The sequence below is a fragment of the Acomys minous genome (assembly GCF_964271855.1).
Source record: "Acomys minous genome assembly, chromosome: 3".
NCBI lineage: Eukaryota > Metazoa > Chordata > Mammalia > Rodentia > Muridae > Acomys > Acomys minous.
This window is the reverse complement of record NC_140485.1, coordinates 30,381,310-30,406,226: the sequence shown is the minus strand read 5'-3', so window position 1 is coordinate 30,406,226 and position 24,917 is coordinate 30,381,310. Positions and strand designations below refer to the sequence as shown.

The 24,917-nt window shown below is 46.3% G+C and overlaps 2 protein-coding genes and 1 pseudogene across 5 annotated transcripts in view; 1 reads left to right on the top strand and 2 right to left on the bottom strand.

Annotated features, from left to right (window-relative positions):
- Window positions 1-19,523, top strand: part of EIF2AK4 (eukaryotic translation initiation factor 2 alpha kinase 4) — a 91,870-nt gene extending 72,347 nt beyond the window's left edge. For 2 of the 3 annotated variants that reach the window (XM_084775568.1, XM_084775570.1), the window contains 12 exons: window positions 1,627-1,797; window positions 2,133-2,267; window positions 4,045-4,152; window positions 5,435-5,563; window positions 7,558-7,644; window positions 11,104-11,216; window positions 13,787-13,845; window positions 14,373-14,470; window positions 15,324-15,392; window positions 16,040-16,084; window positions 17,817-17,935; window positions 19,313-19,523. In XM_084775568.1, the coding sequence (XP_084631694.1) occupies window positions 1,627-1,797; window positions 2,133-2,267; window positions 4,045-4,152; window positions 5,435-5,563; window positions 7,558-7,644; window positions 11,104-11,216; window positions 13,787-13,845; window positions 14,373-14,470; window positions 15,324-15,392; window positions 16,040-16,084; window positions 17,817-17,935; window positions 19,313-19,370 (1,191 nt within the window). In that variant the 3' untranslated portion in view covers window positions 19,371-19,523. The remainder of the gene's footprint in view (window positions 1-1,626; window positions 1,798-2,132; window positions 2,268-4,044; window positions 4,153-5,434; window positions 5,564-7,557; window positions 7,645-11,103; window positions 11,217-13,786; window positions 13,846-14,372; window positions 14,471-15,323; window positions 15,393-16,039; window positions 16,085-17,816; window positions 17,936-19,312) is intronic. The other variant, XM_084775569.1, reaches the window with a different exon arrangement.
- LOC311593123 (ATP synthase subunit g, mitochondrial-like) lies at window positions 16,092-16,774 on the bottom strand (annotated as a pseudogene). Its single transcript has 2 exons — window positions 16,769-16,774; window positions 16,092-16,585 (listed from the first exon to the last, which is right to left on the bottom strand). The product of its transcript is annotated as an ATP synthase subunit g, mitochondrial-like (transcript).
- Window positions 19,524-20,370: 847 nt separating the features above from the next.
- SRP14 (signal recognition particle 14) lies at window positions 20,371-24,544 on the bottom strand. The gene is made up of 5 exons (XM_084775585.1): window positions 24,405-24,544; window positions 24,192-24,264; window positions 23,641-23,753; window positions 21,373-21,405; window positions 20,371-20,852 (listed from the first exon to the last, which is right to left on the bottom strand). Exons 1-5 carry the CDS (start codon window positions 24,426-24,428, stop codon window positions 20,763-20,765), a joined length of 333 nt encoding a protein of 110 aa, XP_084631711.1. The 5' UTR covers window positions 24,429-24,544; the 3' UTR covers window positions 20,371-20,762.
- Between the last annotated feature and the right edge of the window lie 373 nt (window positions 24,545-24,917).

Sequence of the window (24,917 nt, the reverse complement as noted above, 5' to 3'; positions counted from 1 at the left end):
ATGCCTTCCAGAAGCCAAACACTGCTGCTGAAATGACAGCTTGCTTTGTGATGCTGAGCAAGAAGTGCATTTGACTGGTTTTAAAAGGGAAAAAGTGGGATTTAATAATGACATCCAATGCTTCGTTATATTAAAGAGGCACTCTGGGTATATTAGAGCAGACGTGCTACAGGGAGGTCGGGGTGTCCGGCCCCGTCTTAGCTCACAGTGACACCCTGAAACCCGAGAAATGTTGAGATTCATCCAGATTCACATGGCTGCAAACTCTCCTCTATTGCTCCTGGCTTTTGTTGTTGGTGGTGGTGTTTTTTTGAGACAGGTGTAGCTTTGGCTGTCCTGGACTCACTTTGTAGACCAGGCTGGCCTTAAACTCACAGAGATCCACCTGCCTCTGCCTCCCAGAGAGCTGGGATTACAAGGGTGTGCCACTGTGCCTGGCTTCCTGGCATTTTTTAAAGGAGTAACTTCATAGAAATGCTATTGAAAAAAATTCATCTTATTTGAACTAACTTAGTTACTTCTTTATACTAGAAATCAAACCCAAAGTTCCAAGCGCCTGCCACAGAACTACATTGCAAGCTCTAGGGAGGAAAAATTGTATTAAATTTTTTTAATCTTTAATTTAGTAAGCAGATTACAACAAAAACACTTGGCTGGGCACAGGGACACGCACCTTTAATCCCAGTACTCGGGAGAATCGAGCAGATCTCTGTGAGTTTGAGGCCAGGTCTACATAAGGAGTTCTAGGGCTACAAAGTTAGACCCTGATTCAAAAAAAAAATACAGAATAAAATTACATTTAAAAGGAAAGGAACCAACTCTTCGGGTTTTAAAGTGCAGATGACTTAGGTGTAACTGGTTACATTAAGCTGAGTCACCACTCAGTTCCTGGGTTTTGTGTAGCAGTCTACACGTGGGCCAGATTCTGCCTCCAGTGTAGCATAGCTATAATTTTGGTCTAATTTCCAGCTCAGTTCCTGGTAGTTTTCTTTCAGGCACCATGTCCAGAGTTACTCTCTCTTCCTGCTGCTGCATGCTGGGGACCGGGGTCAGTCCAAGTTTGCTGTCCCCAGCACTGCTCTTCTCAGGAGCAGACGATGACAGAAATAGTCAGAGTTTGTGTCTAGCATCCAGTGTGAGCTGAAGGAATACGACTCGGAGCTGGTGCAGGAGGAGGCGGCCCCAGGCTCCTCACAGGGATTACTCAAGTGAAGGGAAAGGAGTCTCTGGCTAATTCTGTGAAGATCTGAACAAGTCCAGCTTGGCCTCCCAGTGCACCTGTGGTAATGGACGTGAGGATGAGGAAGGTGAAGGGAAGTAAGGTTTACAGTAGAGGAAGATGCACAACGGAGGCTCTGCTGGTGCCAGGTCCATGTGGCTGGCGAGCTCTCACCACTGACTGAACAGGCTGCGTGTCCCAAACATTTCTGTGAGCTGCTTCACACTGGGCTTTAGGGGGAAAGGGTCATCTGCAAGGCTGCAGCAAAGGCTAGGATTACCTGTGATCAAGTCCCACTCGTGGGGCTGCAAGGCTCCATGCGCCCCTCCCCAGCAGGCAGCAGCGCTGTGCATGCTGGCTGCCTACTTCTGCAGAGCAGCAGCTGACTGTGCCTCTTTGCTTTCCAGCTGTGTCGGCTCTACAAGTTCATCGAGCAGAAGGGAGATTTGCAAGACCTAACGCCAACGATAAACTCACTAATAAAACAGAAAACAGGTGTCGCTCAGTTGGTGAAATACAGCCTGAAAGACCTAGAGGAAGTTGTTGGCCTGCTGAAGAAGCTGGGCGTGAAGCTGCAGGTTGGACAGCTGGCCTGTGCCGGCCCAGATGGGCCTGCGGTGATAACAGTGGCCACGGGGATGGGGTTATTTCCTTAATGCTAGTGTTGCATTTTCTCAGAAAAAAATCTCCGCTCGAGATTTCTGCGCAAGCATCACTATTTCTGTCACACACCCACTCTGTGGTGTGTGCCACAGAGAGAGGGTTATTGACAGAGAGCTTGGCAGGCTCCGTAAACAGTTCTCACTCGATCTTACGGAAGGTTTTTCTTCATGCAGAATAACAGAAACAGAGCTGTAGCCCGCATTCCACAACTGAGGCTGCTGACCTGTGTGTCTGTCCCTTCCCCCCACAGATCTCCATCAACCTGGGCTTGGTTTACAAGGTGCAGCAGCACACTGGTGTCATCTTCCAGGTCCTGGCGTTCAGCAGACGGAGGCAGAGGGCTGTGCCTGAGATCCTTGCAGCCGGTGGCAGATACGACCTGCTGGTGAGGGCGAGCCCTGAGTATTCACTAGCTCTGGTTACTGCTAGTTCCTCCTCCGCTTAATTGTTTGATTTTTTTTGTTTCACTATGATGGGAAAAGGTAAACCAGTAAATCCTATCAAATCCCTCTGTAGCATTTATCTAGGAATATAAATGTGCTGTTGAATTAAGCACGGTGGAGCACACCTGTAATCCCAGTGCTTGGGTGGCAGAGGCAGGAGGATTGCTGCAAATTCAAGGCCAACCTGATCTACAGAGCAAGTCCCAGGAAAGCCAGGGCTACACAGACACACCTTGTCTGGGCTCTTGTATGCTGTGTGAGTTTCTCTAGAGTCTTGCCTCCTAGGCTGTAAAGCCCACGCAGGCCTCCTGTGTGCGCAGGCTCCTGCGGTGCTGCGGGAGTGGGCAGAGTGCCGCGTGTGCTGTCAGGGTCCCTGAGTGGCCTCCTTCCACCTGGGTGGGAAAGTGCCTTGTTCCTCCTTCCTGTACGTGTCCACGGATGCTAGGGGTGGAGGTAGAGGTACCCATGGGAACGTCTCCTGGACGCTAGTAAACGCCGGCTTCCCCCTTATCTTCTGTGCAATGCCCAGCTGGGATGATGCTTTACTGCAGCTTAGAAAAGAACAGAAGTACAGGATCCTAAGGACCCTAACCTCCATTGACTCTGTTGGGAGGTGGGAGACATTACCGGGTTAGATGTGGAGGTCTGGTTTTCAGTTCCCAGGCCTATGGAAAGGCGTGGTCCATCTGAAGGAGGGTGCCATACTCACCGTTGATGCTGGGCAACTGCTTCCTTCTATGATGTTTGACTGTCTACAAGTTCTGTGGTTTGCTGTGTTGACCCTTGACCTACCTAGAAAGAACAGGTTTTCTTGGGGGCCTTTTGCCTGTTCTTCCAGGCACTTTTGAGGTGCCAGTTTCTCCAGCACCCAGCCCGTGATGTATGAGGCGATGAGCAAACCCAGAGAACTGACCACCTACCTGTCTATCATCATTCCTCAGATGCTCTGGTCCCTAGCCAGTCTCGTCTGCCCACTCTCAGAGTCCTCTGATGGCTGCTGCCCAGTGGTCAGGATGCTCAGCATACTCAGCAGAAACAGTAGAGAGATGCCCTTCTACTCTGTCACGCCCAGAGCATCCATGTGTTAAATTACCCAGTGATGTTGAATAAAGAGATGGGCAAGGTTACTATTACTAACAGTTTTATTTAGCCTGTTATATCCCAAATATCACTTCCACAGGTACTGAAACTTCTAAAAATTGTATTTGTTTTTATAATTCTGGGTCTCTGTAGCAAGCATCTGCTTTACAGGCTTAGCACATGTCAATTTGGAAATTTCAGGTGCTTGGTAGTCATAAGTAGCGAGTGGCTAGTATACGAACCATGTAAAGCTAGAAAAAGCACTTGTTAATTTTTTCCTAAATTTGCATGAGTGCTTGATTCTATGTACAAACACACGCACCACGTTGTTGTTGTTGGACCATTACTGACACAAAACTTGGTTTTGTCACTATGGACTTAGTTTTTTTTTGTTTGTTTTTTGTTTTGTTTTGTTGTTGTTGTTTGAGACAATGTCTCATGTAGCCTAGGCTGGCCTCAGACTCACTATGCAACCAAGGCTGGCCTTGAACCCACGCTCCTCTTCCTGCCTCTGCCCCCATGTGCTGAGATTACAGGCATACACCACCATCCAAGGCTTTCGAGAGCTTGCTTTTTGTTGCTTTCCCCCACAGTGTACTTCTTCTTGGTTTCATAACCAGCTCTCTGGTCTATCCACAGATTCCCAAGTTCCGAGGCCCACAGGCTCTGGGGCCAGTCCCCACTGCTGTCGGGGTCAGCATAGCCATAGACAAGATATTCGCCGCTGTCCTCAACATGGAAGAGCCTGTAAGTCACGGTGTTTCCCAGCATGCTTTGAGACATCTCCATCCTCAGGGTTCCCTACCTTTGGAGCTTAGCCTCCCATTACACTCCTACATGCCAAGTGAGGAACGCACAGCCGCAGACACCGGCTAGACACAGTTCCCTTCACTTGCCCACCCCCCCACGACAATGGCTGAACACAGGCTGAGAGCTTAGTCCCCAACTCTGCCCCTCCACTGCCAGTGCCAGTTGGAAGCCCCATTTGTTTTATCCTTGACCCTGACTAGCTGTTCCCATAGCCTCCTTCTTGGGTTTGATTCATTTCTTAGAGCAGATCATAGAACTCCGAGAAACCCTGTGTTGACCCAGTTTAATATAACACATGTTAAAGTGAGGAAGTGAGGACATGCATGCTAGGGTGGGCTCTTCAGGAAGGGGCCCCCGCTGCTGTGCCCTGCCTGCTGCACCCTCCTCCGGGAGCCCCCTCTGCAGCACTCTGAACCTTGCCCCTTGTGGTTTTGTGCAGGCTTCATTGCAAAGCAGGGTTGATGATGTCATCAGTGATCCGCTCAGCCCCTCCCCTCCTGGACACTGGGGCTTGTCTGTCTGAAGGCCCCAACCCTTACCCTGCCTTAGTCTGCCCCAGGGCCAGCCCACACGTGCACATATGCACACACACACCTGTGTCAGTTATTTCACTACACAGAGAAAACATTACTTTTGACTCTAGAATTTTAGAAAATGAGGACAAAGAGTACACAGCTGCTTTGAAGACGTGGCGGCTGCAGCCAAAGTGTTTTAGAAATGGCCTTTTGTGTCTTCCTTGCTTCTCAGCCTTCGCCTCTGCCCTCTGCCCTCTGCCCTCTGCCCTCTGCCCTCTGCTCTCTGGCTGCCACTGACTCAGGCACCTCTCCTCCCTAACTTTCCACATCCTCAATACACTACATAAAGATAAAGTATTCCGGTTGTTAACACACTTTTGTCAACCCTCTTGCTCAAAAACCCAGCTAGTGTGCAAAGCTGGGAAACGGCTTTCCTGTTTCAGGTGCGATCATTTTCCTGGGGTGGGATCGGGGTGGGACATCTTCCTAATGGCACAGGACAGCTGAGATACCGTCTGTGTTAAAACATGAGTGTAAACCTTTCCTAACTGTGTCTTGTTTTGTTTGTTTTCACAATGTCATTTTTTAAATCAAAGCCATCTGTGACTGTTCACAATTCCAGGAACGTTCTTCTGCCTTGGGGTGCTGCTCTCACCCCCACAGCTGCAGTGTTTTCCCCTGATGTATCTGCTGTTTCTCCTCAGGTTACAGTAAGCTCCTGTGACCTCCTGGTTGTCAGTGTTGGCCAGATGTCCATGTCCAGGGCCATCAACCTGACCCAGAAACTCTGGACGGCGGGAATCACTGCAGAAATCATGTATGACTGGTCACAGGTGAGGCAGAAGGCTGCGGGTGGAGAGCGTAAATCAGCCTTTCACGGCGCGTCCACCCCAGGCCACGGGGCCCAGCCAAAGTCCTAACCTTACAACACTGAGGTTTCTCTTGTCCTTATTTACTTTTTATTTGTAACTCAGTAGGGAGTCTCTCAAGGGCGAGCTTTGTAGACGAGGTGGTCCTGTCTAGGGGTCTTGATCGGGATCATTTTCTCTGCCAGGTAAAAAAACAAAAGGCAGGAAAGGTCTTGAGCGCAACAGTTGGCAGCAGGGAATCTCTCAGACACAGCCAGGTGCAGAGAGACACTTAACAGCCCAAGGCAAGACCCCCCGAGCCTCAGGTCCGGCCTCCTTGAGGGTTGGGAGGTTTTTTGTAAGGGTTTTTGAGCTCTTTGTCCCTAATTTAGGGTCAGTTTTAAAAACAGATAGGGAAGCTGATAGGCCCAAACCTTTGGGTAATTATGTCCTGCTCTGGCCTTGAACTTGTTAGACCGGTTTACTGGCAGGTGCCCTACTGGTCAGAGAAGCCTGCCAAGCCGTAGGTCTTTGTCTCAGGTCAGGCGTGTGAGAGAGAAGCTGCAAGTTTGCTGTTTTTATTCTCTGCCTCCCCAGCCCTATCGATCTGCCTCCACTCTCCTGTAACAGTGTCATAAGGTTAGACGCAGGGGCTGGAGAGATGCCACAGTGGTCCAGAGCCCTTGCTGCTCTTCCAGAGGACCCAAATGCTGTACCCAGCACCCATGTCAGGTGACTTACATCAGAAAGTAAGTCCAGCTCCAGGGGTCCAGCCCCTTCTAGCGCCTACAGGTACCTACACACATGTAGGCATACACACACAGAGACATACACACATACACACAAAAATGTAAATACATTTTAAAAAGAGTGGATGTGCCTGCCAGTCTATACCCAGAGTCTGTCAAAGGGAGTTTATCTCTGTGGGTGGGATTAGCTCTTACATTAGCATCTGATAGTTACTATAACAAATAACCACAAACCCAGTGGCTTAACGGTTTTAAGTTCCTGGAAGTCAGAAGTTGGGGTTAAGATCGATTGACAGGGCTTGTCCCTCCAGAGGCCCCAGGGCTGGATCTGTCCCTTGCCTTTTCCTAAAGGCCTCCTGCAGTGGCTCGGCCCCTTCCTCCCTTTAAACTCAGCAGTGTGGATTTTTCTTCCTTGAGACTTCCTCTTCACTTCCTCCTCACTGAGGCCTCTGTCCTTACCTTTCTCTCTACCTCTGCTCACCTCAGGCCTTGTGATGGCCCAGGGCAATCACTGGCAAGTTCCAGGGACTAGAATAAGGACACCAGGGTGCGGCCAGCTTACCACACCAAGTGTACTCTGGGCTTAGTATGCACAGGCCTCCACTGTGCAGGCCTGATAGCTGCTGTGGGTGTGTAGGTGAGGAAAGTGGCACCCTGGACACCTGCCTTCCCTTCAGGTGGGAACTTTGAATACCCAACACATGCACTATCACAAACTGTGGAGGGGTGCTTCTAAATTATCTACATGAATGGCACCCCAGGGCTCTGCAGTGGCCAGGGACAGACAGGCCAACTCTGCTGCTGATAGCCTTCATGGCTGATAGCCACTCTGTGTGTGTTCCTATGAAAACTGCCATCAGAATGCCAAGTATTAGTGTGTGTGTGTGTGTCTGTGTGTGTGTGTCTGTGTGTCTGTGTATCTGTGTGTAAGTTCTTGGCACATTTTATTATTAAGACTTGAAGCCATAGAAAACCTCTTCCTGTCACGACTACATTACTTATTCGCTGTCCTTCAAAACAATAATGAAAGTAGAAAAAGCACAAGAGAATTCCTTCCTGGAATTCTGTGTTCCTCTCAATAGCATTCATATCCCCTGAAGTCAACGGGTTTAGTAATTCACCTTGGGAATACAATTAGAAGCAGGGTCTTGTTTGTTTGTTTGTTATTGTCCTTAATGTCTTGAAGGGCCTCCAAGCACAAGTGTCCATTTGTCTCCCTGTTTGTTTCAGTCCCAAGAAGAGTTACAAGAGTACTGCAGACATCATGAAATCACCTATGTGGCCCTGGTCTCCGACAAAGAAGGAAGCCATGTCAAGGTAAACATGGTTGGGGAGGGCTGGACATGTGGGTGAGACCCTCCACTCAATCCCCATTAAAACTGCGCGCGCACACATGCAGGTGCAAGACCATTGGGAGATGAGCTAACATTTTCCACACACTGTGTGTAGCCTGTGGAACATCTGATATGCTTTCTGTGTGTGTGTGTGTGTGTCTGTGTGTGTGTCTGTGTGTATGTGTGTGTGTCTGTGTGTGTCTCTCTCTCTCTCTCTCTCTCTCTCTCTCTCTCTCTCTCTCTCTCTCTCTCAGCCACAAAGCCTTCTCCCAGCCCTGAGTACTCTTCTCAGGAGAGCTGCACCTGGCATCTGCATGTCTTCTGGATTCTTCCTAAACAGTTTTACTTGGTTGTACCTACGTAAATATGTCCATAAATCTACCACCTCATGGCCTTTTTTTTTTTTGTTTTTGTTTTTGTTTTTTTGTTGTTGTTTTTTTTTGTTTGTTTGTTTGTTTGAGACAGGGCTTCTCTGTTTTTTTTTTTAATATTTTTATTTAGTTTTTAAATTTATGTGCATTTGTGTGAGGGTGGTAGATCTTGGATTTACAGACAGTTGTGAGCTGCCATGTGGGTGCTGGGAATTGAACCGGGGACCTTTGAAAGAACAGATGGTGCTCTTAACCACTGAGCCAACTCTCCAGCCCCACCTCATGGCCTTTTAAAAATCCTGTTTTTAAAGGAAAAATTTATTCTTATCCCTCATTCTCCATATTTTCTCTTGTCATGCTATCAGGATATGATGGCAGAGTCTTATTAAATGAGTTAGACCTGTGCTTTAAGAGTTTGTGTGCAATTAGAGTTGCATCTCAAATGTGTGGTATGATCATCATAAAATCACCTGGCCCAGTGGGTAAGAGCACCCAGTACCCTTCCAGAGCTCCTGGGTTTGATTCCCAGCACTCACGTCAGGACTCCAAGATACCCCAGCACCTCCAGACTACAGGCAGTCTGCACTCACATGCACATACCTACAGACGCACACACACATAATTAAACAAGCAAAACCCACACGGGCCTGCGCACACAGCTGTTCAGCTGCTGCCTCTTTCAGGATGAGTGGGACACTGTATCTTTCCCATCAGTTTTCTCTGTGGCTGTCTTAGGTGTCGCCTGGTTATTCTTCCATGCCTCTAAGCTCTAGGGAGATGTCCCCTCTTTAGTCCTGATATTAGTAATTTATGTTTTCCCTCTTTCTTCTTTTTAATATAACATATTTAATTGTACAGATCATTTTATTGTTAACATACAAATGATGGTATTTTCTGGTTACTTTTGTTTGGTTGGTTTTTTTAATGATTTTATTCATTCTTATTTTGTGGGCATTGGCGTTTTGTTTTGCATGTTTGTGTGAGGGTGTGGAATCCTCTGGAATTGGGTTGCAGACAGCTGTGAGCTGCCATGTGGGTGCTGGGAATTGGACCCATCTCCTCTAGAAGAGCAGGTAGTGCTTCCAACCACTGAGCCATCTCTCCAGCCCCTCAAAGTGGCATTTTCATACATACATGCCACTGCACTTGGTTTTATTCTTGTCCCCTCGACTCAGCTCTCCTACTCTCTTTTTCTGGTCCCCTTCTTCCTCCAAATACTCTTTCCTTTTCCTTTCATGTCACTTGGATTCCATTACTTTTTCCCACACTCCCAAGACCTCTTCTTCCTTTGTAATCTCCTTTCTATACGTGAGCGTGAGTACACAAACACACATACACACAAGCATACACACACACACACACACACAGCATTTGTCTTTCTGTGTCTGGCTCATTTTACTTAACATCATAATCTCCAGTTGCATCCATTTTCTTGCAAATGTCATGATTTCATTTTCATTACAGCTGAATAGAACTGGCATAGTGTGTGTGTGTGTGTGTGTGTGTGTGTGTGTGTGTGTGTGTGTGTGTGTACATTTTCTTTATCCACTCATCTGCTGCTGGTTAAGTGGAATATCGGCTGGTTCCGTTTCTTAGCTGTTGTGCTTAGGGTGGTAATAAACATGGAAGCGTGAATATAATTTGATGGAAGACAAAGCTTCTGTGCATGGTTATAACCTAGAAAATGCTAGCCAGCATCCTGTGGAGAACACTGTGAGCCTGGAAAGTGGTGGCGGGCAGTGGGGACATCTTCGGGTGGTAGTGGAGCATCTAGATTCACACACACGCAGGCTATATGTGCTGAAGGGCCTTTTAAGCAGAGGGCATGGCAAAGGTCACAGGGAGCCTTTGTTTTTTTGTTTGTTTGTTTGCTTGCTTTTGTAGTAGGTTGTCTCAAAGATGGGGACAGGTCGTTAGAAAACATTCTGATTCTATCCTGCTGTGACTTTCCCCAGGGAGTTGTACGGAACACATATACATCCCAGAGCAGACACTAATAGAGCAAAGAAATTTTTTAGCCAAGTCTAGCTTAGTGAAACGATGAGTTTATTAGGATTCCTTACTGGAGCATTGGGAACTCAAAAGCAGCTGCATCACCACAAAGCCCACCCCAGCATGGGTGACAACTCATGAGAGCTGCACCTCTGGATTCCCAGCCCCAGTCTACCTACTGTACACTCTGGCAACCAAGACCATGTGCCACTGGGACAGATCACATGCAGGTGGGGTGAGGGGTGGAGATCCAAAGTGAAAATCTGATGACCCCCTCTGCTCCTTTCTGAGAAAATGTCAATAGATCCAGTCCTGTGAGCCTTGTGAGTGGATAACAGCTGCCTGGCATGCCCAAGGACGGAGTGCCACCATGCCTTTAGCGTCTGTGGAATGAAGGCTACTTACCTCAGCAGGCGGGAATGTCATAGCCAGAGCAAGGGGAAAGGATATGAATTAGCAGACTGAGGAGCCAGTAAAAGCCGGGACAAAAGGGTACATCAGAACTGAATTTGAAACAAAGTTTATCTGCAGGGATGTTACTGAGGAGTAGAGTGGGGAAACTGCAAACAATGTAAAAGCATCGGGCTAGCCCAGACCACAGGTGGGCACTGGCCAAAAAAGATGTAAGTGCTGATGTCTGAGAAACCTTGATGATTGACTGGATGTTTAATAAGGAATGATGTTTTAATTCTGTCATCTCTGACGTAATGGTCTATGTCAAGATGCTGGAGCACACCCCACAGTTGACATCTGAAAACCTCTCGGGGCCTGTGAGTGAAGGCACTTACCACCAAGCCTGAAGTGCCATCCCTGGGACTCACGTTACCCTCCAACCTCCATGCACACATACACACACAAAATAAGGAAAATAACATTTCTTACATGCTACTTAAAACAAAACAAAACAACCAAAAAAACCCAAACCTCCAAATACTGCTAAATGTCCTCCAGAAAGCAGAATCTCCCCCAGTTTAGACCCACTGACTACAAACTGTTACGCAGTCCCCTCACTAGGGCACACTGAGCTACCCCTTTGCCTTTAGAAACCTCCCAATGATAACTGTCGTGTTCTCTCCAAGGTCAAGTCCTTTGAGAAGGAGAGGCAAACAGAAAAGCGTGTGCTGGAGTCAGATCTTGTGGACCACGTTATGCAGAAGCTGAGGACCAAAGTCAGTGATGAAAGGAGTAGCAGGTAACTTACACACCCCGGAAGACTAGCTGCAGCTACCTGCACAGACCTACGGAAACTTAGTTTCAAAGTTGACTCTCTTGGATACAGACCTAAACCATTCTGTTGCTTCTGAATAATTCAGTCTACACTTTGATTATGTCATTTATACAAGACTAGTCATGTTTTCTTTTTTTTTTTTTAACCCAAACCCAATCTTTTTTTTTTTAAGATTTATTTATTATTATATATACATGTACATCTGCAGACCAGAGGAAGGCATCAGATCACATTATAGATGATTGTGAGCCACCATGTGGCTGCTGGGAATTGAACTCATGACCTCTGGAAGAACAGTCAGTGCTCTTAACCACTGAGCCATCTCTCCAGCCCTGTCATGTCTTGTTTTCCTTGTTTTTCTGTATTACTATGTTTCTTGTTATCTGGGTACTTTATAAAGAAAACAAAGTAATTTAGCTGGCAATTTGTGAAGCCAAAAATCCAACATTGAGCAGCCTCATCTATTTATGCTCTGGTAAAGGCCCCTCTGTCTGTGTCATAACATGTCAGATAAGAAGGGTAAACAGACAGACATAGGCAGAAAACAAACACATGGATGAACAACCAGCAGCTGTAAGAACTTACTCACCCAGGAGACCATCATTAACCTCTCCCAGTGTACTCCAGTTGAGGTGGGAATGATGGCACATGCCTGTTATCTCACCACTGAGATGGGAAGTTCACAAGTTCAAGGGCAACCTGTGCTGACAAGTGAAATCCAGCCAGCCTGTACTACATAGCAATATGCTAATGCACCATCTCAAATTCTTCAAAATCTATTAGAAATTGACACCTAAACTTTTAAAGAATACTTATTCATTGTAAGTGTAACCTAGATAACAGATTATAAGGGGAAAGAACTTTTATTTTTAAAAATAATAATTTTAGGTTCAAAAGTGGTATTGTGTTCAAAAGTCTCATAGGTGTTGCATTTTGTTTATAATCTCTGCAAAGCTTTAGTGGAAGGATGTCCACAAATGGGATGAATAGTATAATCCTACTTTCTTAAGCTAAAATATGCAATCTCTAAATAGAAAATGTCTGATGGATGTTTAACTGTAGTGGCTTCTGGGGGATTATATCTTCTATCTTCGCAACTCGTGTATCCATGCTCATTATCAAAACACAACAGATCCAAGTACTGTAATCCTGACAAATGCCTATAATCCTAGCATTTAGAAGGCCTCTGCTACATAGTAAGTTCAAGTCCAGTCTGGCCTCCATGAGATCCTGTCTCAAAAAAACAACAAGAAGACAGTAATAAAACATAACACTTCAGTTTTTAGGAGATGTCAATAATTCTCAACTAGTAGCAATTTTGTTCCCAAGGGGCCATCTGATAGTGAGTGTTTAGAGACAGGCTGTTGTCACAATAGAGATATTGCAGGTATAGTAGAGGCCTGAGTGCTGCTGGGCATGATGACAGAGCACAGGACTGATGAACGTACCTTTAACAAAGAATATCTACATCAAGTGTCATGGATGCCAGAACTGAGACATCTCAGCTTATAGAAAATAAGATTTGCTTTGCTTCCTATCCCCCCAAACCCCCTCATCCCCCTGCCCCCAACACACACACTTTCTGTGACCACTGAGTTTTGATGAATTCACTGTCAAGCTTTTTCAAGGAATGTACTATTCTTGAAGTCACCAGGTATTAGAACTACAGAGTCAAGCTGGGGTGGTGGCACATGCCAGCACTCAGGAGGCAGAGGCAGGTGGATTGCTGTGAGTTTGAGGCTAGCCTGGTCTACAAAGCAAGTCCAGGACAGCCAAGGCTACATAGAGAAACCCTGTCTCAAAAAACCAAAAAAAAAAAAAAACCCAAGAACTGCAGAGTCAAAGATAGAAGTTTAGAAAATAAAAGGGAAATCAGGCATGGTAGGGCACGCCTTTAATCTCAACACAGGGAGGCAGAGGCAGGCAGATCTCTTGTGAGTTTGAGGCCAGCCTGGTCTACAAAGTGAGTCCAGGACAGCCAGGACTACACACAGAGAAACTCTGTCTCAGAAAACCAAAATAAATAAATAAAATAAAAAGGAGGGAGTTCTGTTACGTCTTTTAAAGGCTATAAATTAATTTGCAGCATTTGAAAGACCGTCTATTTACAGCTTTGAAACATCTGTATTTACCAAATGCTCTCCTGTGACAGTCACCAAGGCTCCTGTCTGAGTGCAGGTGGCCTGCCGCTGCTGCTTCTTTATATTATAAGAGAAAGAACTCGCTACATTTCATTAAATTAGCTGCCTCTGTGGAGCCCAGATTTCAGACCCAGCTGATGAATCACAATATTTTCTTAGTCTTTTGTTAACTTGAATCCTGTCCTTCGTAATTTTTTTTCCTTGCTTTTTTTTTTCCCTTGCTCATGACCAAAAGCCTAAGAGCACTTCCTGATTTGTTTCTCCTCTCACTAATAACCAAGAGGGACCATGTTTTATATTCAGCAGGAAAGGTGGCATGCTGGGAGGGCACCCGATCTGAGTTGCTTTTTGCCTTATTGACTGTTTCCTAATTGTTTGTTTGCTTGTTTTTAGAGAAGCTTCTGATAATCTTGCCGTACAAACACTGAAGGGGTCGTTTTCTAATGCTTCAGGTATAATTACTAATTGAAATCCAAGTCTTAGGAATGCTGTGTTGTCTGCACTGAGCCTTAGGACTAAGGCTGGTGCCTTCTGACACTGAAAATACCTTTTAAAGGAATGTGTCACCAACGCTGTATCACCCGAGATGTGCCCCAACCTCCTGGAAACACTAATGCAGCTTGGGCTCAGGCGACCCTCTAATCCTAGTCTGTCTCAATGTTGTATTCATATTTAACCTTCATTTTACTCAGTTCACTGTATACATGAAGTGTGGGTATCTCCCTCATACAGGGGACTAAAGAAAAGTGGCTCAAGGTAGATATGGTGACACTCAAGAGACTGAGGGGAAAGGATGCAGTTTGAGGCCAGCCTGGTCTATAAATACAAGAAACCAGACTCCGTCTCAAAGAGACAAAAGAAAGGCAACCCTGACCTATCTGCTGGAGTCACAACCAGATGTACACTAGTAAACAGTTCTTTACGGTGTGCTCTAAAAACTGGGCCCAGATAAAGACCCACATGAAACTCTCTGCCTCAGGTTTGTTTGAAATCCATGGAACACCAGTAGTCCCCACTGTGAGTATCCTATCCCCAGAAAAGCTGTCGGCCAGCACCAGGAGGCGGCATGAGACTCAGGTGCGTCATAACCCCCTTTCCTTGGCTTTTTTTTCCTTGCTTTTATTTTATGTGGGGAGTGGTTTTGCCTGAATGTGTGTCTCTGCACCATATGTATGTCTCATGCCTGGTGGCTTCTGAAGATCTAGCCATGTCCAGCCCATCCTGCCTCCCATGGCAGCAGGAATGGCTTGTCTCTCTTCTAAATACGAGCACGAGGCCAGTCACAGAAGTGAGTACTTCTGTATGTGGTTTCAGTGTCCACTGTATGCCTGTGCTAAGGCCACTCACGTGACCCTTGAAGCAACGTGCTTTATGCAGCGAAGAGAACCAAAGAAGAAAGTTAACAGAATGTCAGGTTAAAGGTGTTGAATGTGAGCAGTGAGAGTGTGCCATGACACCAACAGGAAACGATGGCAAGAGTGTGTGTGTGTGTGTGTGTGTGTGTGTGTGTGTGTGTGTGTGTGGTGTTTTCCTTTGGTTTTTTTCAAGGCAGGGTTTCTCTGTGCAACACTGGCTACTCTGGAACTCTCTTTGTAGACCAGGTTAGTCTTGAACTCACAGAGATCCACCTGCATCTCTCTCCCAAGTGCTGGGATTAAAGGCGTGCGCCACCACAGCCCAGCTGTTCAGAGTGTTACACCTGTAATCTCAGCTACTTGGGAAGGTCACAAGTTTGAGGACAACCTGGGCAGCATAACAAGACTGAAGTCAATCAATTTCTGCCTCAGCCTCCAACTCCCTTCAACGTATATCAAGAACAAATCTTTACGTTCCATTTGGAACTTTTCTAAGCCCTGGCTTTGTCACCCTGTTGTTCTCTGGAATGAGAAGATGGCTTGTTTAACATGCTCTGACCTCTATTTCTTATTAGGTACAAACCCGACTTCAGACTACCCTTGCCAATTTACATCAGAAAAGCAGCGAAATTGAAATTTTGGCTGTAAGTCACTCTCTTTAACAATTTGAAGATAGTATCTGTCTACACTGTCTAGGGTGGCCTGTTCCTAATGGGAGTTTCAGGCAGCCAAAAGCCAGAAAGAGCTAGGGAGAAAAGAAGGCAGTTTGTGTGCTTTTCCTCTTCTTTTTTTTCTCATGGCCACACTCCTTACTAAGGCCTTACTAAGCAGGATGGGCAGCTGGAAATCCAGCCTCAAGTGCTCGTTAGTTCACACAGTCCCTGCGAAGTCTGTGTTCGGGGCTGGAAAGATGGCTACGCAGTTAAAGCACTTGCCATGCCAGCGTGAGGACTGGAGGTCAGGTCCCCAGAACCCACATGGATAGCTACAACCCCAGCCTCAGATGGCCAAGATAGGGTCTCCACAGCAAGCTGGCAGGCAGACTGGGCACATCAGCCAGCTCTGGGTTTCACTGAGACTCTGCCTCAAAGAATAAGATGGAAGAGCAGCTGACAATAATTACAGTATCAACCTTGGCTGTTCACACACATTCGTGCACACATGCACAGAAGGAAAAGTTTCACAGCGCCCTGTTCCTATCATGCCATGCACACAGGGACAGCATAGTCCCCAGTTAGTGTGTACTGCTTAGACTTTATAGTAAATGGCATCCATTTCTGTGTGTTAACAGGTGGATCTACCCAAAGAAACAATCTTACAGTTTTTGTCATTAGAGGTAAGCAATGGGAACTGTTCTGCATTGTGACTTTTACAGTCTTGTCAAAAGGAAACTAGTAAAAGCGCCCCCCCCACCCCCACACACACAGCTAGTACTTTATTTGGATAGCAATCTCATTACACATGGTCCAGGAACACTCAAATAAGAACCCAAATAAATTCAGATGTTAAAAATTGGTCTTCAAACATCATAGCCAACAATGCCACGTTTGCCTATGATCTCTCCTATTTAATTAAAACCACATCCACACCTCAGTGGCCACCAACCATTCAGCACAGCTTCCTTAACTGTAAGCTGTTTGAAACTACCAGTTTTAGCACTTTGAACTATTTTTTGCATCCTCTGAATAGCTGTAGGGATTTCAGCAGGAGTTGGAGGAAACCAGCTCAACCTTGGCAAACTGCCAAAATGTAGCCAACCGAGGCCTCAAGTAGGTCACAGCAGTGGTCACCAATCCAGAGCCTTCTCTACCAAGTTATGGACGAACTTGGCTGTGGTCTACGGTGGAAGGTTGGTCTCTCTGAACCACCAGCTAAATGTCACTAGTGAAAGGCCTTAAACTTCTTTAGCATCAGAAATTAGCTAGTGACATTGGTCCATCTGTTAATATGTGTTATAGGCATTCCTGAATCAGAATCAACAGCCACAAAGGGTCAGAGGCAGGACTTGAGGCTAGCAGACTTGCATAATGTAGGTTCTTACCCAGAGTGCCATGTGTTTCCCAGCAAGCCTTCCTCCCAGCTAGGGAAGCACAACTACACAGAAGGCTCGGCTGTAAAAGAACAAAAAGCTAGGTCGCTTTGTTTGCTTCAGGTCTGTATTTTTATATACTTTTCAGTTTTTAAAAATTTGAAGTTTCCCAAGCTAGTAAGATAATCATAGCTACAGGTGAGTTTTATTTTATATTTTTGTGAGACACGATCTTACCAGGTAGCCTGTCCAAGTTTGCTCTCTCTAGCTCTGATAAAACACTGACCAAAAGTAACTGGAGAGGAAAAGGTTTATCACCTCTTACAGGCTAGAGTCCATAACTGAGGGAAGCCAAGATAGGAACTCCAAGGCAGGAAGAAACCACAGAGGAATGCTGCCATTGCTTGTATAGCCCAGGCCTGCCTGCCCAGGATAGTACCACCCCAGTGAGCTGGGCCCTCCCACATGAATCCCTAATAAAGAAAATGCCCCACGGGCCAATCTGCTGGAGCCAGTTCTCCTTTTGAGGGCCCCTCTTTCCTGACATAGCCCAGTCTGGCGGTGAATTACAGTAATCCTCCTGCCTCAGGCTTCTAGGAGTAGAGATGGCAGGCTACAGGTAATTTTTACAACACTTGATATGAAATAACTTTGTCTACCCATATTGTTTAGTCGCAGATTAAAAGTAAAGTAAATTGCACTAAGACTTGGGAGCAGGAGGGTCCTCAGGTCAGGGCCAGACAATGCTACCGATCAAGAGCCTGTCTCATCATCACATGATCAAACAAACAAGCAGTTTGCTGACTTCTGGTCCAGTGCAGTGAGTAGACATCAAAGGCAACAAGCTCCACTTTACACAGTAACTATCCAAGGAAAGCCATCTGAAGCCACCTAGCACACCTGGGCTATGACGAGGGTCAGCACCTCTACTAGACACCTGTAGTCTTAAGGAAGAGCCCAAAGTCTCCCATAAGCAACTCTTCTGATGCAGAAAGGGCCAGGCAGTAACCCTGCTGCTCTCTGCTCTGCTCTCTCCTAGTGGGATGCCGATGAACAGGCTTTTAACACAACTGTGAAGCAGCTGCTGTCACGCCTGCCAAAGCAAAGATACCTCAAACTCGTCTGTGATGAAATTTATAACATCAAAGTTGAAAAGAAGTAAGTTCTAGCAGATTTCACATGGTTAAAATTCAGGGAAGGGGTCCGAGTGTCCTGTTTGTCTTGCTGAGGTTTGGCAGTGCAGAAGTGTGATTGACAATCAATGAGTCTCCTCAGACTGCAAATCACAGTTGAGGATCTTATCAGAAACTAAACATTGTGGCCTGAGTGTAGCTACCCCAACTGTGTTGTTCATCCAGGCACCTTACTTCTAAAGCTATGTTGGCTTTTTCATGTGGGGTGAGAGGCATTCTGGGTGTGGCAGTGAGACATGAGGTCCATGCCACTTTCCTCCATCACTCCTCACTACTACTTTTTGAGGCAGGGTCTGTCTAACCCTGAAGCTCATCAATGAGCCTGGCTGACTGGCCATTGAGCTTCCAGGACCCGCCTGTCTCCACACCATCCACGGCTGCAGTCAGAGGCCTGCACCACTCAGCCCAGCTTTTTTATTTTGGGATGGGTTTTTTGGTTGTTGAGTTGTTTGGTTTGGTTTGGTTTGGTTTGGTTTGGTTTGGTTTGGTTTGGTTTTTCGAGACAGGGTTTCTTCTCTGTGTAGCCTTGGCTGTCCTGGACTCACTTTGTAGACCAGGCTGACCTCAAACTTACAGCAGTCTGCCTGCGTCTGCCTCCCTGAGTGCTGGAATTACAGACATACACTACCTTTTTTTTTTTTTTTTAAGATTTTATATATGTGAGTGCTCTCTCTGCTGTGTACACCTGTACACCAGAAGAGGGCATCAGATCCCAGTATAGATGGTTATAAGCCACCATGTGGTTGCTGGGAATTAAACCCAGGACCTCTGGAAGAACAGTGTTCTTAACCACTTAGCAATCTCCCAAGCCCCAGAAAGTGTTTAAATTAAAAAACTAAGCCAGGGATGATGGCATACACCAATAATCCTAGCACTTGGGAAGCAGAGACAGAGCAGGATTCCAAGATCATCCTCAGCCTTATAAATAAACTTGAAGCCAGTCTGGGTTACATGAGACCCTGTCACAAAAAAGCAAAAGACAGCAGGGCATGGTGGCACACACCTTGAATCCCAGCACTTGGGAGGCAGAGGCTGACTTAGTCTACAAAGTGAGTGTTCAGGACAGCCAAGATAACACAGAGAAACCCTATCTTTAAAAAAAAAAAAAAAAGTGCCTGCCTTTGCTGTGTATGTTAAAATACTAATCATTTATGTAACCATGTAACTTACCAGGCTTCAAGGGTAAATGAGTATCTCTATAGGAGAGCTTCAGTGCAGTCGACGCTGCAGCAAAGCTTACACACTCTTCTTAGTGATCAGTCTCCCACCACAGTTATAATTAAAATAAAGCTATCAACTATTTTATCCACTGAGTCAAATCTGTCCCTTTTTTTTTTTGCAGGGTGTCAGTGTTGTTCCTGTACAGCTACAGAGATGACTACTACAGAATCCTATTTTGACCCTAAAGAACTGCTGCATTGTTCAAATGGACAGGAACTCATCTGGAATGGAATGTTGTGCATTCTAATAAGCTATCCTACAAGGTTGAACTTTGTAGGTTTTTCATGTGTTATAAATTTATCTTTTTGATAAAATAAAGACTTTCATATATACCTGCCGTTTCCCAGGTGCAGTTCTGCCAATGCTAGAGGTTGTGTGGAGCTGGAGAAGAAAACAGTCTTGTTCTTCCCTTGATCCTAAAGACTAAGAACATGAAAATGTCCTAACATTTATATTTTCCTAGTAGGTAAAAAGGCATAGAGATCAAAAATCATCCCTTGTGATCTCCTCTGCCTCTTAGTCAGGGGTGGAAGTGCAGGACAGGGTCTCACTGTGCATCCCAGGCTGGCCTCAAACTCAAAACTAGCCTGCCTCCAGACCATGGAGTTACAGAACCTAGCCTGCCTCCAGACCATGGAGTTACAGAAAACTAGCCTGCCTCCAGACCATGGAGTTATAGAAAACTAGCCTGCCTCCAGACCATGGAGTTACAGAAAACTAGCCTGCCTCCAGACCATGGAGTTATAGAACACTAGCCTGCCTCCAGACCATGGAGTTATAGAACACTAGCCTGCCTCCAGACCATGGAGTTACAGAACACTAGCCTGCCTCCAGACCACCGAGTTACAAGCTCGTACCACCATACCCGGCAGAATCCTTATTCTTGATGATTCTCTAATATTTCTCCTAATGTCATTAAGTGAGCTCCTGTTTGGCTATGAGAACTCAGACTTGCTGAGGGAATTATGGTAAGATTAGCATGGTCCAGGAAGATGATGCCTCGGTGGTGAAGATACGTGCTGCCAAGCCCAACAACCTTGAGTTCAAGCCCAGACACATGGGGCAGGAGAGAACCAGTCATACATGTTGTTGCTGTGGCACAGAGCAAATGTGTGCATACACATTCAAAAAACAAAAACGAAACCCAATTTAATTATACAACCAAGTAAAAACACCCACTTGTAGGATAACGTTAACTTTTAATAAAACTGTCAGATTTCTATTACATTAATCTCAAAGACAAGGCAAAAACCACTGAGTGACTGTCATTCTAGAGTGAGTGCTTACTGTGGGAAATACAATAGGAAAAGAAGCAGCTAGTGTGGACGGACTTAATGATGCACTTAATAATGCTCTTCAAAGATGACTAGAGACTTGAAGGCTGGCATCTAAGACTATCCAGCCATACAACGCAGGTCTAAAATAAAGTGGCTTCTTATCCCAACTACCCTATGACCACCTCAGCCCTTCTCAAAAGACGCTTACATGAGAGCAGTTACATACAGAGGGTACCAAAAGCAGCAAGGAAAGGGAAACTGCATTTCTGTGGCTGGTTGGTAACAGCGCGCCTGTCATTGTGCTGGTTTGGTTTTCTTACTCTTGTTCTTCTTGTCCCTTTTCTTCAGCCCATCCATGTTAGCTCTCAGGAGGTTTGAGTAGGCCTGAAAGACAGAACATGGCCTTAGCAAGAAAAAGTACAAACTGGGGAAGCAGCAGCTTGTCCTCGGTGCACTTAAGAGCATGAGAGCCTGTACTGGGAACTGGAGTGCCACAGGGAGCTGCAGGCTTTGCACTCTTTTCTTTTTCAGCAAAAAGAGAAAACTACAGGCAACTTCCTATTAGAGAGTGTATCTGAAGTTTAAGAACAAACTAGACTTAAAAACTGAAAGGAGCCAAGTGTGATGATGCACACCTTTAATGCCAGCACGCGGAGGCAGAAGCAGATGGATCACTGAGTTCCAGGCCAGCCTGGTCTACAGAGCAATTTCTAGGACAGCCAGGGCTACATTAAGAAACCCTGTCTTGAAAAGACAAAAATAAATAAGTAAAAATTGATAGGAAAAAAACCCACTGCTGGGCAATATTCATAAAATGCCACAGGCAGGCAGTGAGGCCGCCCCCACCCTGAGCGGCACCCACTCGCCTAAGGAAGGATGGGGAACACAAGGAAGCAGCACTTACCATCTGAAACTTATTCACCTCCTTGGAGCTCACCTGGAAAGGAGAAAGATGACCTCTTTATAGATAACACACCTAACTGACCCAGAAAGGGTCTCAAAATGCTTCAGCCAGACAACACCCAGGCCGGGCATGGGGGCACACACACCTTTTGCCCTCAGCACTCTGGAGGCAGGAGCAGGCAGATCTCAGTGAGTTCTAAGCCAGCCTGGTCTACAGAGTTCTCAAGAACAAGCAGGCACCAGGACAGGGAGGCAGAAGTGAGTTCCCACCAAGCCTACCCACCTCTTTAAAACCCCTCACTCTGATAACCCCAATCCCAGCAATTGTGGGGCAGAGATGCCAAGACCTTGTGGCAAGACAGCCTTGAAATTTAAGGTGGGGGAAAAAACTTGAACAGATGCCCCTGAGTTTTTTCCCTTGGGTTCAGAGAGCTATCAAAGGACTTATCAGTTTTGATTTTCTTATGCAAAATACATTAAAACTGGGATAGAGAGATGGCTCAGAGGTTAAGAGCATTATCTGCTCTTTCAGAGGTCCTAAAAGTTCAGTTCCCAGCAACCACAGGATGGCTTACAACCATCTTTACTGGGATCTGATGCCCTCTTCTTGCGGGCAGGCACACACAGGCAGAATTTTATATATATATATATATAATAAATAAATCAGCTTTTTAAAAAAGGAATAATTTCCTTTAAAAAAATTAAAACTACCCCCTCAGCTGAGCATGGCCTGGAGTCCCAGCATTCAGAAGGCTTGGCCTAGAAAATTGGCCTGGATTCCAGGCCAGACTGGGCTAGGTAAGTAAGGATCAAAACGTTGTCTTCTATTGATTCAGACTGATTTAAGCACAGTTCAAACTGCCATAAAAGAAATCATACCTAGGGAAAATCCACAGTTTCATATTCATGACAGCCAGCTGTAACAGCCACATGAACGTACTTTACTTTAAAAGTTCTCAAGATAACTCAGAGGAAGACATCAGCTGTCTACAGTTTCATGAGTGCTAATGTGACCATAGGCTCTCTGTACAAATATTCACTTTGAAGTTGGGTGTGGTAGTGCACGCCTTTAATCCCAGAGATTAGGAGGCAGAGTCAGGCGGATGAAGCCAGCCTGGTCTACAAAGAGTCCAGGAGAGCCAGGGCTACACAGAGAAACCCTGTCTCAAAACAAAAAACAAACAAAACAGCTATTGACTATGTCCTCTAGAATACCAAGCCTAACCTGTAGCTACATGTTTGTCACATGAACCACAAAAACAAGGGAAAAATCAGCTTAAAAATAATCATCTAAGCCGGGCATGGTGGCACACACCTTTAATCCCAGCACTAGGGAGGCAGAGACAGGTGGATCTCCGTGAGTTTGAGGCCAGCCTGGTTTACAAAGCAAGTTCCAGGACAGCCAAGGCTACACAGAAAAACCCTATCTCAAAAAAACGACAACAACAAAAATCATCTAATACCCAAAACTTGTTTACTGAAGGCCCAGCCCAGAAAAGAAACAGGTCAGTCACTTTTAACAGCGACTACTAGGAGAATGAACCCACTCCCACAGAAATCCCAGCAGAACAGCATGTGGCCTCTACTTTCTATTTAAACAGTTTACTGTTGATAATTCGTCCTACAAAAATAGTAACTGAGAAGGTGATGCACACCTAAGATCCTATCACTTTGGAGACAGAGGCAACAGATGGAGATGGAGGCTAGAGTCAGGAGTTCAAGGCCATGCTGGGGTAGATAACAAACTGGAGTTACAAGAGACCTCGCCTCAAATGAACAGTCCCCTCCACCAACAAGAAGCCAAAGTGGGTCCTGATCCCCAAACAGCCTGGGAGTAACAGGCCCAAATGAAAGGGGGGGAACCTAACATAGGCATGCCCCTCCCCAGTGTTTTACAGCCTAGGTGGTGGGTGGCGAGGCGCAGAAACAGTGATGACTTAGCATGATGAAGACCCCTGGCCTGGATGCAGTCTCCAGCCGCACAAAAATCAGCATTGTCGTTTGTCTCACTTGATAACACCCCTGTGACCCTAGCACAGGTGGAAGCTCCTGCTGTGACCTTCCTAGATCACAAGCTCCAAGTCAACCTGAGTTACACAGGTTATGCCCTTTTTTTTCCTTTCCTTTTTTTTTTTTATTTTTTTTTTTATCCATTCTATTAGCTAGCGGTGGGATAGGTTTCACCTGTACCTTGGCTATTTGGGAGAAGATTGAGTTCCCAGCCAGGCAGACTCAAAAGAAAACAAAACAGAAAAAGACTCCAGCTCACCACGGTGCTGATCTTCTTTTTCCCATCCGTGGCTCTTAACAGACACTTGTTTTCTGCGGGCTCGGGGCCCTCCACAGAACTCCTCCGTGGAATGGGTTTGGTGCGACCATCATCTACGATTGGGGGAGAAAAAAAAAAAAGGCATCCTGGTGAACACCACCGCAGAAGTTGCTGCTGAGTCCAAAGTGAAAATAGTATAGAGAAAGATCACCGGAGTGAACCCAATCTACCGTCACTTTTTTTTCCCCCATGGCCAAAGGTGGGAGCAACAAGTTGCTCGCTAAACACTGCGACCCCAAGGCATATTCGGTCTCACTAAAGGAACAGGGACTGGGCTGCCTGACAGAACATGGGCATCTTTCACCTCGGGCCCCGCTGTCATAGTGAGTAGGTGCCGAGGGTCGCGCCAGCTACGCTTCCTAGCCCTGCCCCGTCCCCAGAACCCCAGAGGTGGCTGGTGCTGGGAGCCAGAGTCGGGCTCCCCAACAGCAGGCGGCCTTCGGGCTGCCCCCTCCCAGCCGTTCTCCCGCGAGGCCCCAGAGGCTGCTTACATTTCTTCAGGGTGATGAACACGCTGCCCGACGACCGGCACTTCTGGAAGAGCCTGGTCAGCTCTGTCAGGAACTGCAACACAACAGGCCCCGTTAGGCAGCCTCCAGTGCTCGCCCCGCCGCGTCACGGCCCTGGCCCGCCCACAAAGGAAGAAACGCGACCCGAGCTGACCCAACTTGCTCGAGTCCCCGGTCCTCCGGAGCCGCAAGTACCTGCTCGCTCTCGAGCAACACCATCCTGATCTCCGCAAGCTCCAACTCCTTCTGCAGACGCCGCAAACAGCTACAGGCGGAAGTCTCGCCTGCGCTGGGCGGGGCTTCCGCTCTGAATTGCAAGTCTTCCGCCAATCCTCGCCCCGGCTGCCTTGCGCCTGCGCCCTTGGACACCCGCCCCTTATCCCCATTTCTCAGGTCTATGCAGGATGAGGAGTGACGGTTGGGTTGTCATGGCGTGTTTCACCCTAGGCAGTCGAGAGAAATGAGAGTAAAGAAAGACTCTATATAAACATGCAAGTTACCCAAGAGTCTACTGCCTCACTTTCCTCAATTTTTTTCTTTTTTTATTAATTCTTTTTTCATATACATTTATATTATTACACATATATAAAATAAACTAAATACTACAAGAAGAACCATAGAACAATCAGGAATTATATTAATGTTACTTTCATAGTGTTTTGGCTGTTTGTATTTGGCAGCCTTGAAGAAAGCATTTTCCTATCTCGG